This window comes from Rhinolophus sinicus, chromosome 2, assembly GCF_057876585.1.
Source record: "Rhinolophus sinicus isolate RSI-liver-muscle chromosome 2, RSI-T2T, whole genome shotgun sequence".
NCBI classification, from domain to species: Eukaryota; Metazoa; Chordata; class Mammalia; order Chiroptera; family Rhinolophidae; genus Rhinolophus; species Rhinolophus sinicus.
Window position 1 is genome coordinate 172,194,246 of NC_142502.1, and position 12,323 is coordinate 172,206,568.

Sequence of the window (12,323 nt, forward strand, 5' to 3'; positions counted from 1 at the left end):
TATGTACAACATTCCCCCTAAGGCATTCTTGCTTCGGCACATGCTGGCAGTCTGAGGTCAGAGCCATCTGTCTCGAGAGAGAAGGAGGGTCTCTTTTCTCTGGCATCCAGAATGCTCAGAATTATTGCCAGCCCTGCCCCCTCCTGACAGCCCCCTTTCTGGGCCTGGGCAGAACAGAGAGGGTGGGGAGCAGGGGTGTAATATCGGGTCCTGCCAGGTCTCTGGAGTAGTGAAGCCAACCACAGAAGACTGGCTCCATCTCTAGGCACTTCCTTCTTCCTTTTTCACGTTCTTGAGATCTCAGAATAATCCACTGTAATGTATCATTAAGTCTCTGCCACTTCATATTCACATCCCAATCTTCATGGGGAAAAAAGGGAACACATAGTCCCTTGGGTATTGTAACCAAGCAAGCAGATGCTTCCAAAGGAAGGTAAGTGTCAGATGCTTAACTGCATGACTGAATAAAATACATGATCTAACCAAGCTTCACTCTGATGTAGCAAGTCCTGAATTTAGATTTAGGAAAGAAACAAAAAGGTAGAAATAATTTATTTAAAGACAGGCTGTGAGTTAATGATGGAGCAGGAAACAGCATCAAAGTCCCCTGATCCACAGATGAGGTCTTATCTGCCAGAAGAGCCCAACGTGGGCAGTGACGCTAAGAGACAAGAAGTGAATGGCCTGGGAGGAAAGGAATCACAGCCTGAGGAACCACTTTGGTAAAAGTAAACTAAATGAATCCTCAGGTCCCCGGTGCTATTCTAATGAGTGCCTTGGAGTACTGTTTCTGAAGAAGGTAATCAATACTAAGTGAAAATATGACTTCGGGACTCGAGTTTGCATGTATGACTCGGAAAAGCAAAGATAGGAAAGCGGAGAAGTAGCTGTAAGAAACACTGGACACATGGTACCATGGAGAGAATATTCCATGGGGAACAGATCTTCCAAAGGAACAAGAATTGTTATAACACTGGTGGCCCTCATAAGAGAGCTGGCAGGAGCGAGAGGTGAATTCTCTTTCTCCCATCTTGCTAGCTACCACTGAGCTGCGTGTGAAAAACACAGAATGAGTAATGCCTAGAAAAGGCATTTTTCCCCCTTACATCTGATAAAATATGATATCAAGTTTTTTGAAAGTAGAACCATAGCTAGGGACCAAAGTAAGTTTCAGGAAAGAGTTGCCATTTCATGCCACTTTGGGATAAAGAAACTAGATGAAGCCTTCATCTAATTTAATGTTCGCAACTGTCTCTCTGTCTCTGTGTGTCCTTTCCTCTGTGTCGCTCTCCCACAGCCATTCTGGGTGGCCTCTGACTGTTGCCCCCTGCATTCAAGGCAGGGTGCAGACGCCTCTTGCTGAGCTGGACTGAGGGAATCATAGCAGACGAGGCACCCAGGCAACTGTCCAGGGTCATGAAGGACAAACCAAGACGTGATGAGAGCCTGGGGTCAGGTTAACACGCTAGACACAGAATCACTGGGATCAGATGGTGGGGTGAAGTACAACGGCAAACAGAAAGTGAGAGCTCACAAGGGAATCCTGACTCAGAATAGAAAACCAAAGCAGTTGCACATACAGTCAGAATCAAAAGTGGTGGCTGGAAGTACCTGTAGGGCCACAGAGGATGGTGAGCAAAGAGGAGATTGCCACGAGGCCTTGACCGGGAGGCTTCCTTCCACCTGGCCCTGTATTATAGGTTAAGCTTCATATGCCAGTGTCTCCACATAGTTTAACAAGCACACCCCCAGTGTACGTAGGAGGAAACTAAAGTAGAGGGAAGCTTGTGCTAGTGATTTGAACAAGGTCATGTGATTAGTTGGAGGCACACCCAAGATTAAAATCGTTACCTCTCCAACTCTGTTTATCTGTGCACATTATTAATACAAAGCAATATGCTTACATTTTTCAGATGCATTTGAAAAGTTGGTCCCAATGTACACTAGCTATAGAGTCGGAGCTCCGTACAAAGCACTGCGTGACAAGGCGGCTATCCTTGGGAAACACTTCAAAGGCAGGGCGAAACAATTCCGTACAAGTAGAGCCAACTCTCAGTTATCTCTATGTGGATTATGGTAGTTTTAATCAGAGGCTTTCTTCCCTCTGCCACTATGGATATTTTTGGGTTTCTTCACCATCTGTTGGTATGAAATCAGGTAAGACAAACTAACAACTATTTTAGCCTAAGCAAATTACAGCCAAGAAGGTCAATCTGCTGGGGAAGAAAAATTTCAAGTCAGTATCTACACTATGTGATGGCTTGGCTAAATAGGCCAGAGCTTTGCTTCCTGGAATAGTTTATTGAGGTCTAGGGTAGTTCTAGCTACCGAGGAAGTCAACCCAAACCGACTGCTTTTCTGTAACTCAATCTGGGAGAGCTGGAACTCTTTGCCTTTATCTTGAAGACTGGGCATTTTGCATACCAAATTACTAAAGAATAAAGGTCTTGGTTAACTTGCAACTTGAACCAGGCACCATGGGTCACTGGTTCTTAAATAACAAAGAAATAAACAAACGAGACTCTACATTATTAATCAAGAGAAAGCCAGACCAAAGTTTACTAACTGACTGATTCATGTAACACAACATTTAAATACATGTACTTTGTGGCATAAAACTGAAAAGGGATGCTGGGAATATATGAAAACATTATCTCACCTTAAGATATATATTACCAAAGTTGTAGACTTTTCCCTTAATAAGGACGATAACCAAATGATCAAAGCAACTGTGTTCTGAGTAATCCTGAACATTCTGAAACCTGATACTCAAAAGATAATTTCAAACAGACATCTGTCTAGGGTAGGGCTTCTTAAATTCAGCACTGTTGACATTTTGCGTGCTATGATTGTTGTTGTTGCTGTTGGGAGGGCTGTCCTATTCGTTGTAGGATGTCTAGCAACACCCCTGACCTCTGTCCACGAAACGCCAATTGCAACAACAACCTCCCCTGCTCCCCCAGACCCCAAATCACGACAATTATGTCTCCAGACATTGCCAAACATCCCCTGAGGGGAAAATACACCTGGTTGAGAAGTACTGGTCTACAGATGCTTGCTCTTTAAAACCGTGCAGTAGATATACTGACGTGAAAGAAACAAAGTCAGGACGCCAAGGTTCTCGTACTCCTTGTTACATGTAGTTTAGCACATTTTCAAATGTATGCTGACATACTAATAGCAAAAGTATACTCACTGTGTACAAGAAAACAAAAATCTTTCCACATCAGCAGCAGAGTGAGTTTTGTAAAGCCTTCGGCATCATATTCCACGACACCTCTAAGGAATACAAACACACACACACAAACAAAAAACTCATAAAAATAAGGTAGAAAAGAGATGGAACCGAGTAAAGAATATATTCACAAAGTCAGGGGTATTGAATCCGAGATGTGTTTAAGGTGAGCGAGTGTTACCACAGGAAGGAAGTGGATTTGGAATGACAGCATCTAGGCTGAAGTTACAGCTTTGCCATTTACTATCTCCTACGACCTCAGGCAAATCACTTAAACTTTGGAGCCTCAGTTTCCTCATCTGTAAAACAGATGTAATAACATTTCAAACTTCATTACAGGGCTGTGTGAAACAAACAAGATAAACCGTGAAGTGCTATGCAAATGCCAGTTACTAGTTATGAGAAAAAAGGCAAATGAAGAGCTTGGGTCAGCAATGATACTACTGTGTAAATAGCATGGCTACGTGTCACCTTCACACAGGCAGGCACTCCACAGTCACGAGCAATAACAGTGTCACTAAGTTTAGGGTGGTAGATTATTTTCTCCCAAAGTACTTGGAATCCTTTCACTTGTGCACCCCTGTCCTCCTCACTGGATGCGAGACAAAATGAAACGTCAGCTGGGTGGACGCTGGGTTTGGATGGGAGAGGCACACCTCACGTGTCCAGCGAGAACAGCTCCTGATGGCTGAAGGGCCTGGGCAGGATTCTGCCAGGCTCCCCTCCCCCATTTCCTCAAGAGCTGAGTGCTTGGGGAATGTCACCATAATGTGACAACACTGACTGCAGGACACTGAGGACAGGATTAATGTTCTCTCCCCTGTACAAGGCCTTTGCCATCCCTCCAGGTGCCTTCTCCCTGGTCGAGTCAGGCCAGTCAGACTGTTAATACTGATGGCCGCCCAGTTTAAGTAGAGAGAACAGCTGCACCCACTGTAAAGGTACAGGAACGAAGACACTGAAGGCTAAGTGATTTGCTCCAGGTCTAGCTATCATTCAGATTTTCTGACTTAAGTCAAAAAGTATATTCACCAGTTTATATTTCTTTCCATGAATTTATAATTAACTCAATATGTTACGACACTGGTATCTGTACTTTTCAGATTCTGCATCCCATAAGCAAAAACAAGCGCAGAATCCTTTTCATCATGCATATGGTCCCATAATATAGTAGTATTTGTATATAACTTAATAGTTGTATATAAGTACTACTATATTACTGCATTATATGCACAATAAAACATACATTAAAATGTACATTAAAAAGAACTGGTATTTTTCAAATAAATGTAAATGCAATTTTCACATTTACTTTGTACATCAATGGAGTGAGGGGGGCACCCCCCCCCAGGGTGTCTGCATCCTACTTTGGAGGTCACTATGCTGGCTTCCTCATTTTCAATTACACTAAAGATACTCTTAGTCAAAAAACAGAGGACATTTATTAACCACTGTTTGTATCGCAAGTATTTTCTCAAAATGTTCATAAGTAAAGCTGAAAAATAATCTTAAGTATTCAACACTTGTGAGAGATACTCATACTGTTTAGCTATTGAGAGTTCTATTTCGGAGGCATGAAAAATTCCACTATGGATAATGAGAAAATTTCCTGAAATTGTTTTGAGGAGTCAGAAATTTTGCTTAGAATGATGCCAGTTTGTAAAATAATATCCCAGGGAATGGCCAATCTTATTTGTTATTTCATCTTCTCTTTCCCATTCCCACTTTCCTTTTGTCCCAATTTCTTCGTTTACTTTTTAAAATTTTTAATTTTGTGCTACTGTATCTATCTTCAGGTATTCATAGGACTTCTCAAAAACAAGGTGGGATACAACCAGACAACCAAAACCCTTAGTGCTTAGTCCCAACTGGGTAGAATGTTCCACCTGTAAAGCAGCCTGTGAGGAAAACGCATTCCTTTTCCCGAGCGCCGCCTGAGTAGAAGCGTGGTGAGGCCGATGCCATCATGTAAGGAAACGGGGCTACACAGCAGCACAGCCACTGGCAGCCGAAGGAGAGGGCAAGGAGACGCCACCCTACCCCTGCAGTGCCACGCTACCTTTTCCCTCGAGGTGCCTTCTTCCAGCTCCTAATCCCAGCGGGCAGTCATCGCTTTTGGGTCTAATGCTAGGTTTCCTTCCCAAACCTGTGAGGCACTGTCGGGAGCGGGGGTCCTGTCAGGAGACCTGAGTCCTGAGAACCTGGGTTCCCACCCTGGCTCTTACTGCTTTTAGGAGTGTGACTTCTGTCAGGTTACTGAACTTCTCCAAGTTTCAGGGCTTTCTTCAGTAAAATGTGTCACTAATGCCTGCCTGGCTGACCTCATGATGACTGTGAGCTGAGGGAGGTGACAGTGCTGTGCAAACTGCTGTGTTTGGGGCTGGGCATACTGCTGCTCCAGGGAGACAGTGATTTTATTGTTTGCTAAAGAATTGATTTTAAAAAATGGCTTCCTGGGAGCTTTAGTGTAAGCAACATACTAGAAGGATCAAAATGGCATGGAAAAGGTACCATACCTAAGAACTAAGTGCTATTTTCTTAATCAAGCCTTCCCATTAGGGTCAGCAGGAAGGGAGGGCACTGTTGGCAGACGGTTTAAGCAGGAAACTTACGTGCCAAAGTGACTGAGGAAAGCAGCAATATACTCTCTTCTTTTGTGATATCCTTGAATCACATACTGCACCTGGAATAGGAACCCAAAGCTGAGAAGCAGAGTAGGAAATTTTTAAATGCTTTATTATGAAAAATTTCAAAGCTTCAGAGTAGAAAGAATAGTAAAATGAACACCCCTATTCCCACCACCAATGTTCAACAACTGAATATTTTGTCTAGTTGCTTCATCTTGCCATCTCCCTATCTATCACTCTATCAATCAATCTTACTGAAACATGTCAAAGGAAAGGAAATTAGAGACATCGTGATGGTTCATCCTAAATACATCAGCATGCATCTCCAAAAAACAGGACGTTTTCCCGCACAACCACAGTAGCATTATCATACCCAACAAACTTAGCAACCATTCTCTGAATTCATCCAGTCCCCTGTCGTTTTTCAAAATTTCCCAGTTGTCCCCGAAACACTTTTTTTTAAAAGCAGGATATAATCAGGGATCAGGCAATTTAATCTAGAAAGTCTTAATCTAGAATAACAGTACCTCCTGGGGTGTGTGTCTGTGTGTCTATGTGTGTGCCTGAGCATGTACACATGACACTGACTTTTCAAACAGAGAGGGCTAGTTGTCTTGTAAAATGTTCTACAGTCTAGATGCTCTGATTGTTTCTTTCCTTTTTCCACTACCCTCTGTATTGCCTATGAATTGGAAGTCAGAGCTGAAGCTGTGATTAGATTCAGGTTAAATATTTTTGGCAAGAAAACTTCATAGGTGATCCTGGGTTTGACCATCAGTTATGGTGATGGCAGCCAGACCACTCCACTGGAAATAGATGTTTCCCCTTTGCATAGTGGGAAATCCGCAGGTACCCCTCTCGAAGTGTTTGAAGATCTAGTTCCCCACCCACCTTTCACCTGATGGTTTTAGCATCTGTTGGAGATCGTTGTCTGAATTAATTATTTCATTAGGGCCTAAAAAACGGTGATTTTTGAATGATATCATTCCTTCTGCATTTATCAGCTGGAATTCTCCATAAAAAAGACCTCCCTCTTATCAAATAGGGCTATTTTGGTTATCCAGAACCACAACTCCTATCGGAAAGGCAGGATAATGCTTAATTCTTTCTTTTTAAATTCCCAATATTCAGAATAGGGAGTGTTGCAATAGGAAAGTTTATTTTGCCTTTTTATATTTCCTTGTTATCACCAAATGACAGTTTCTATAAAAAGCTGTGAAGTCAGTAAGCTAGGCATCTGAAAGTCAATCATTTACCCATCAGCTTCTAACACAAAAATACATTCCTCATGATGTCCTTATACTGGCTGCAAGAAACAGTGGAAGAAAGAGACCCCCAAAATTGTTTATCCTGGCTATAGCCACAATGAGTTTCCATCGCCTAACAAAAACTTGAGATAAAGTACTTGAAATAACTTTGACACAATTGGTACTGATAGTCACATTGCACCCTTTAAAAGTAAAACAATTCTATTTCTATAATAGGCTGTATGTCAATTTATAAAAACAGTGCTTATTTTGCAGGCTTAATGCAGGATCAGAAATGTTATTTTGGGAAAAGAAAAGCAGATGATAAGTTTGCTTAAGTGGCTTTGTTTAAAAAGGGGATGAAAACAGTTCTGTGTACTTGATTTTAAAAACAGAAAACCATTTTAACAGAAACCCACAACAAAACTGGCTATAAAGATAGATTCCAATGTAATTATGGAAATTCATTTGACGAGATTGTTTCTAAAAGCAGCCATACTGTCCGCGTTTGTAGCATGCAGAAGAACATCAATTTTAAAAGACAAGTGAAATTAATGAAAGGGAACCAGATAAGAAAAACGAACTGATTCTTATATTTCTGGGAAAATAGTATTAATAATTTTTTGGAGGACAATGTATGACTAGAAATTAATCTCAATTGGAGAGCTTTAAAAAGGCTTTTCTTCTTGGTTCTGGAAAACCAAATTTGCATTTTTTTCTATAATACTGGAACACAGATTTGAAGGCAGTGCAAAGTCCCACAATGTAAATACAAATTCTGTCCTCTGATCAGTTTGGAAGGAGGGCGGAGGCTGTGGGAGTTTGGTCCAATGAGAAGCAACCACTCCACAAAGTTAAATACCCTGGAATCTCTGCCAAGCCCACAGATTGCAGAGTTGCCAGATTTTAGTTTCTCTGACATTTAAAACATAATACTGAAGCCTTTGAAATATTATTGTACTTTTAAGATATTTCTATGTAGAGATGAGCTATCTTTTGAATTAAAGAGACAGACAAAAGATTTATTTTCTAAGCCAATGTGAACAAGTCAAGGAGCAAAGAAAACAGCACTCTGGGAATTAAGCAAACTGAGTCAGTCCACGTGGGAGAAAAAAGAAAGTCAGTGTTGCTTGTGGATTAATATCTCCAGCCTTTAGCTAAACACACTGGCTGGACATACTGTTTAGAAATATCTGACAACCATTAATGCAAACTCCGCGAGCTCCTTGCCAGTGTAATGGCTCATTAATGCAGCTGAGGGGAAGCTTCAGATAATCTGATGTGCCTGGCTGTAAGACCAGCTGACCTGGAAACCCTACCTCTAGGAGCAGGGCTCTGGCAAACTGCTCCTAGACATGACACAGAGAACCAAGAACTATTAAAAAGTGAGGTACCGAAAAGCAGCAAGAGATGAAGGCAGCTCTATACAATTACCCTAATGTTACTACTAGACACACACACACACACACACACACACACACACGATAATTGGAAAATGAAGTTCAAAAATTTTAAGCCATAAGAAGGTGTAAGATTTAGCAAATATTAGGGCATGAAGGAAAGTCAAGAAGGAGGAGATACAAACTTAAAAGATGAAGATAAGACTAGAACAGGAAGTCAGAATCCTTAGAAAAGAAAGAAGGAGGGCAAAGAAATAGGGAGAGATGCCTGACTACTGCACTGTACACCTGTAGCCGAAGCTGAATAATACCGTATGTGAACTATAATTTTATATATATATAGTCATGGGATGTGGAGTACAGCACAGGGAAGAGAGTCAATGGAATTGTAACAGCCATATACGATGTCAGAGGGGTAGTAGATTGGGGGAGGGAGGTTGTCACTTTGTGAGGGGTGAAATGTCTATTACATTGTTTTGTACACCTGAAGTTAATAGAAAAGAAAAGGGAAAAAGTAACATAATTTGCTTATAAACTTGAAAAAAAAAGACATAGGGAGAGAAACTAATGAACTGTAATCAAAGTAGGAAAGGCCGATGTTAAATGGAGGTTGAAACGAAGAAGCCGGGGTGGAGAGGATGGTGCCTGCTTGACGATGCTGGGTAGGTGCTACACGGGAGAAAAGAGCCCCACAAAGCGGGGAGCAGGGCCTTGCTTTTACCTTGTTGGTGAGCAGGTGGCATACTTGAGGAACATAGTCAATGAGACAGCCTCCTCCTGGAAAAGCCGGAATATGAAGAGCTGAGGAGCCGCCCAGTGCACTGAAAGGACAAGAGAACAAGGGACACTTCTCTTAGGGCTCAAGCAATTTAAGAAGACACCCCCCCCCCCCCCAAACAGACTTGGCTTCTCTTATCCAGTCTGCCCACCCACTGCCTGAATCAATGACGGTGGGAATACGGGCTTCACTTGATGATGACATTTCCATATTTCAATCCATTTTGTTAAGTCAGCATGTTCATGTCACACATGACTAACACTTAATGATTAATAACAACGAATGAGCTATCGCACAACGGTATAAATTAGCAAATTTTGATTGGCCTGTATCAATGTCTTACCACCATGAATGGGTTGTACCTGTTACTAAAACCTAAGACTTTTATATTGTTCTTTATGTACAATTCAATGCTCGGCCAATGTAAGTCATTCAGTAAACACCTTGGCGGAATTAAACTGAACTGATGTAACATTATAATGCTGTACTGAACGCTACTTCTTTGTCGCCTCGGTTGCCTCCTTGGGCTTTACTTTCCTTATTTTCAGTGGGAGGCAGGTGGTCTAGGGCAGGGCTTGCAACCTCCAGGGTCTGCCCAGCCCAGACAGGTGATGTCAATGAGTGGAGAGAACTGGAAATTTTATACACAGTGGGAAGGGCTCTCCACTCACCTCCAGCCAATGTCAGACATGTAAGAATGCAAGCCTGGTTTTACCAGATCCTAATTTTTCAAGTGAAGCCAGAAATCCAGATTATTTAATCTCTCAATATTTAAATGGTGGCAACTAATTGGACACTTTCTGAAATACTGTGCTACTTGGTCCCACGTCTATGGGCCAATATGGATAGGAAGTCTGCAAGTAGTCCATGTAAATGTTGATATTCAACTCATTTAAACAAGAAAGTACAGTAAAAAATCATTGATCTAAGAACTAACATTCAATGTTCATCCAGTTATAGTTTCCATAACTTTCACGAAGATTCCCCTTCTTAGTTTAAATTACCCAGCATCTAATTATTAACAGAAATTGTGGAGAACCTTACAGTATGTATTTCGTATATCATCCTTAATCTTGAATTCATCTTCTTTCCTACTCACACTTCCCTTTGGGCCTAATTTGCTTATTGAATGTTATTTTAATGAACCATATATTTCTGTAAGCCCCTTAAAGCCTCTCTGTAATATGATGGGATGGAAAAGACCCCTAAAATCCCTTAATGCTGTGGTTATTCATTATCCAAGTTCCCACAGTCACAAGACTATAAAGGAAGCAAATGTTTCGCAGTAACAGTATAGAAAACTATTCCTAAACAGTTTAGAGCAGATGGACTCGGTCTAGTTTGTGATACAGGAAACAATACATACAACTACTGCAAGGACTCCAGACCCAGCCTGTCTCCCTACTGACTACAGATTTCTGAAATGAACTTTTCTGGTAAAAAGTGAATATTATCTTTATTTATTTATGGGAATGAAAAATCCCAACAAACAAAATCTCAGGTGATGTTAGATAGCCAATATGGAATGAAAATATTCACCACTGACTTTTTCTACTCAGATGAAAAAGCACTTTTTCTACTCTATGTAAAAAGCACAACTCTGACAACTGAGAAAATTATAAGACAGCATTTGACTAAGTATGACATTAATGAATCATCTACACTCTGCAACTGCTCAGACTCAGCGAGAACATCATTTCTGTTTGCTACTCTCAGAGCAGACGTTGGATCAGATTTAACCTAAACTCTGAAGAAGGCTAGGAAAATTCCTATGACTTCTCGTGAACTGGAGGAAGGTTTTTTATCCCCTTTTTTGTATGAAAAAGTACACAGAAGGCACACATCTAACCAGAGGTTCTAATGGTAACATCAGGATGTAAAACTGATTAAGAAAATTCTGTAAAATAAAAAAATTCATTATTTCTATCTTGTTGTTACTGGTGAAATATCTGTATAACACAGACAATACCGAGATCCAGGCTTCTCATAGCTTACTGAGAGCAACAATCCTTAGCATAATAAAAATCCAAAAAATAAAATAATCTGGACAGTTCTCTGGAATTGATTGTAATGGCTCTGACCTGTATAAAATATTACAGCATAAGTTCTTAATCATTCATTAAATTGAATACAAGGAATGAAAATAGTCTGTGGGTAATCCTGTAATCTCAATCTCTCTCTCTCTCTCTCTGCTTCTGAAATACAGCCATTAAACAAAAATTACCTATAATGACAGAGAGAAGCGGGGGTGTGGGGAAATTCAAATTCCAGCTGCTCCGCTGCCAGGCCCACCTCCATCTCTACTCCGCTTCTGTGACGATCAAGAACTAACACTTGTCGCTAGGGGCTTTCTCATTATCTACTTTAATCCCACAACTCAATGAGGGGGGAATTATCCCTATAATTTTACAGGTGAAGAAATCAAGGCTCATCGAGCAGAAGAAATGTCCTTGGGTTCACCCAGCCAGAAAAATGGGAAAGCCAAGATCTGAACTCAGGTCTGCTTGTCACCAGCGTCCGTGCTGTTACTGCTGAATTACGTGCTTCCCTGAGAGCAGGGGAATTTTAATCTTGGAAGGGCTACAGGGATGGAAAGAAACAGTCAGTCTGGCTACCAGCGAGCTGGGCTGGGGTTCCAACGAGACGACAGGGCTTCTAGAAGCACTCAGACCACCACTGAAGCAGGCGCCGCGGCAGACCGCTCGTCTCCCTTCACAATCTTCCACACAGCAGCAGCGCGAGCATTCCTCTCGGTTGTGTTTTTTTTTTTTTAATTCTCCAGATCAATTGTATTAACACAACTTAAGAAAAATTTACATTTTTCTTAAAAATCCCACAAGCAGGACATCAACAAATGCAGATGAATTCAAGAAATATAAAACCTAAACAATCAAAAGTAAAATCAGCTTTATTCTGCTACTCCCACCCCAGCCTGTATTTTTCTGGGCGTTTATGCTGCTTTAGACTATAGAATTCCTTCTTTAACCCCTATACAACCAAACAGTCCTTCAGGGTAGAAACTATGGCTTTCTTTTA

General features: G+C 41.2%; 1 protein-coding gene across 1 annotated transcript in view; it reads right to left on the minus strand.

The window, feature by feature from the left end:
* Positions 1–12,323, minus strand: part of BABAM2 (BRISC and BRCA1 A complex member 2) — a 367,671-nt gene that overhangs the window by 67,271 nt on the left and 288,077 nt on the right. Inside the window, exons 8-10 of the mRNA XM_019735370.3 lie at positions 9,231–9,330; positions 5,848–5,918; positions 3,197–3,279 (exon numbers count right to left, since the gene is read on the minus strand). Of these exons, the coding sequence (XP_019590929.1) occupies positions 3,197–3,279; positions 5,848–5,918; positions 9,231–9,330 (254 nt within the window). The remainder of the gene's footprint in view (positions 1–3,196; positions 3,280–5,847; positions 5,919–9,230; positions 9,331–12,323) is intronic.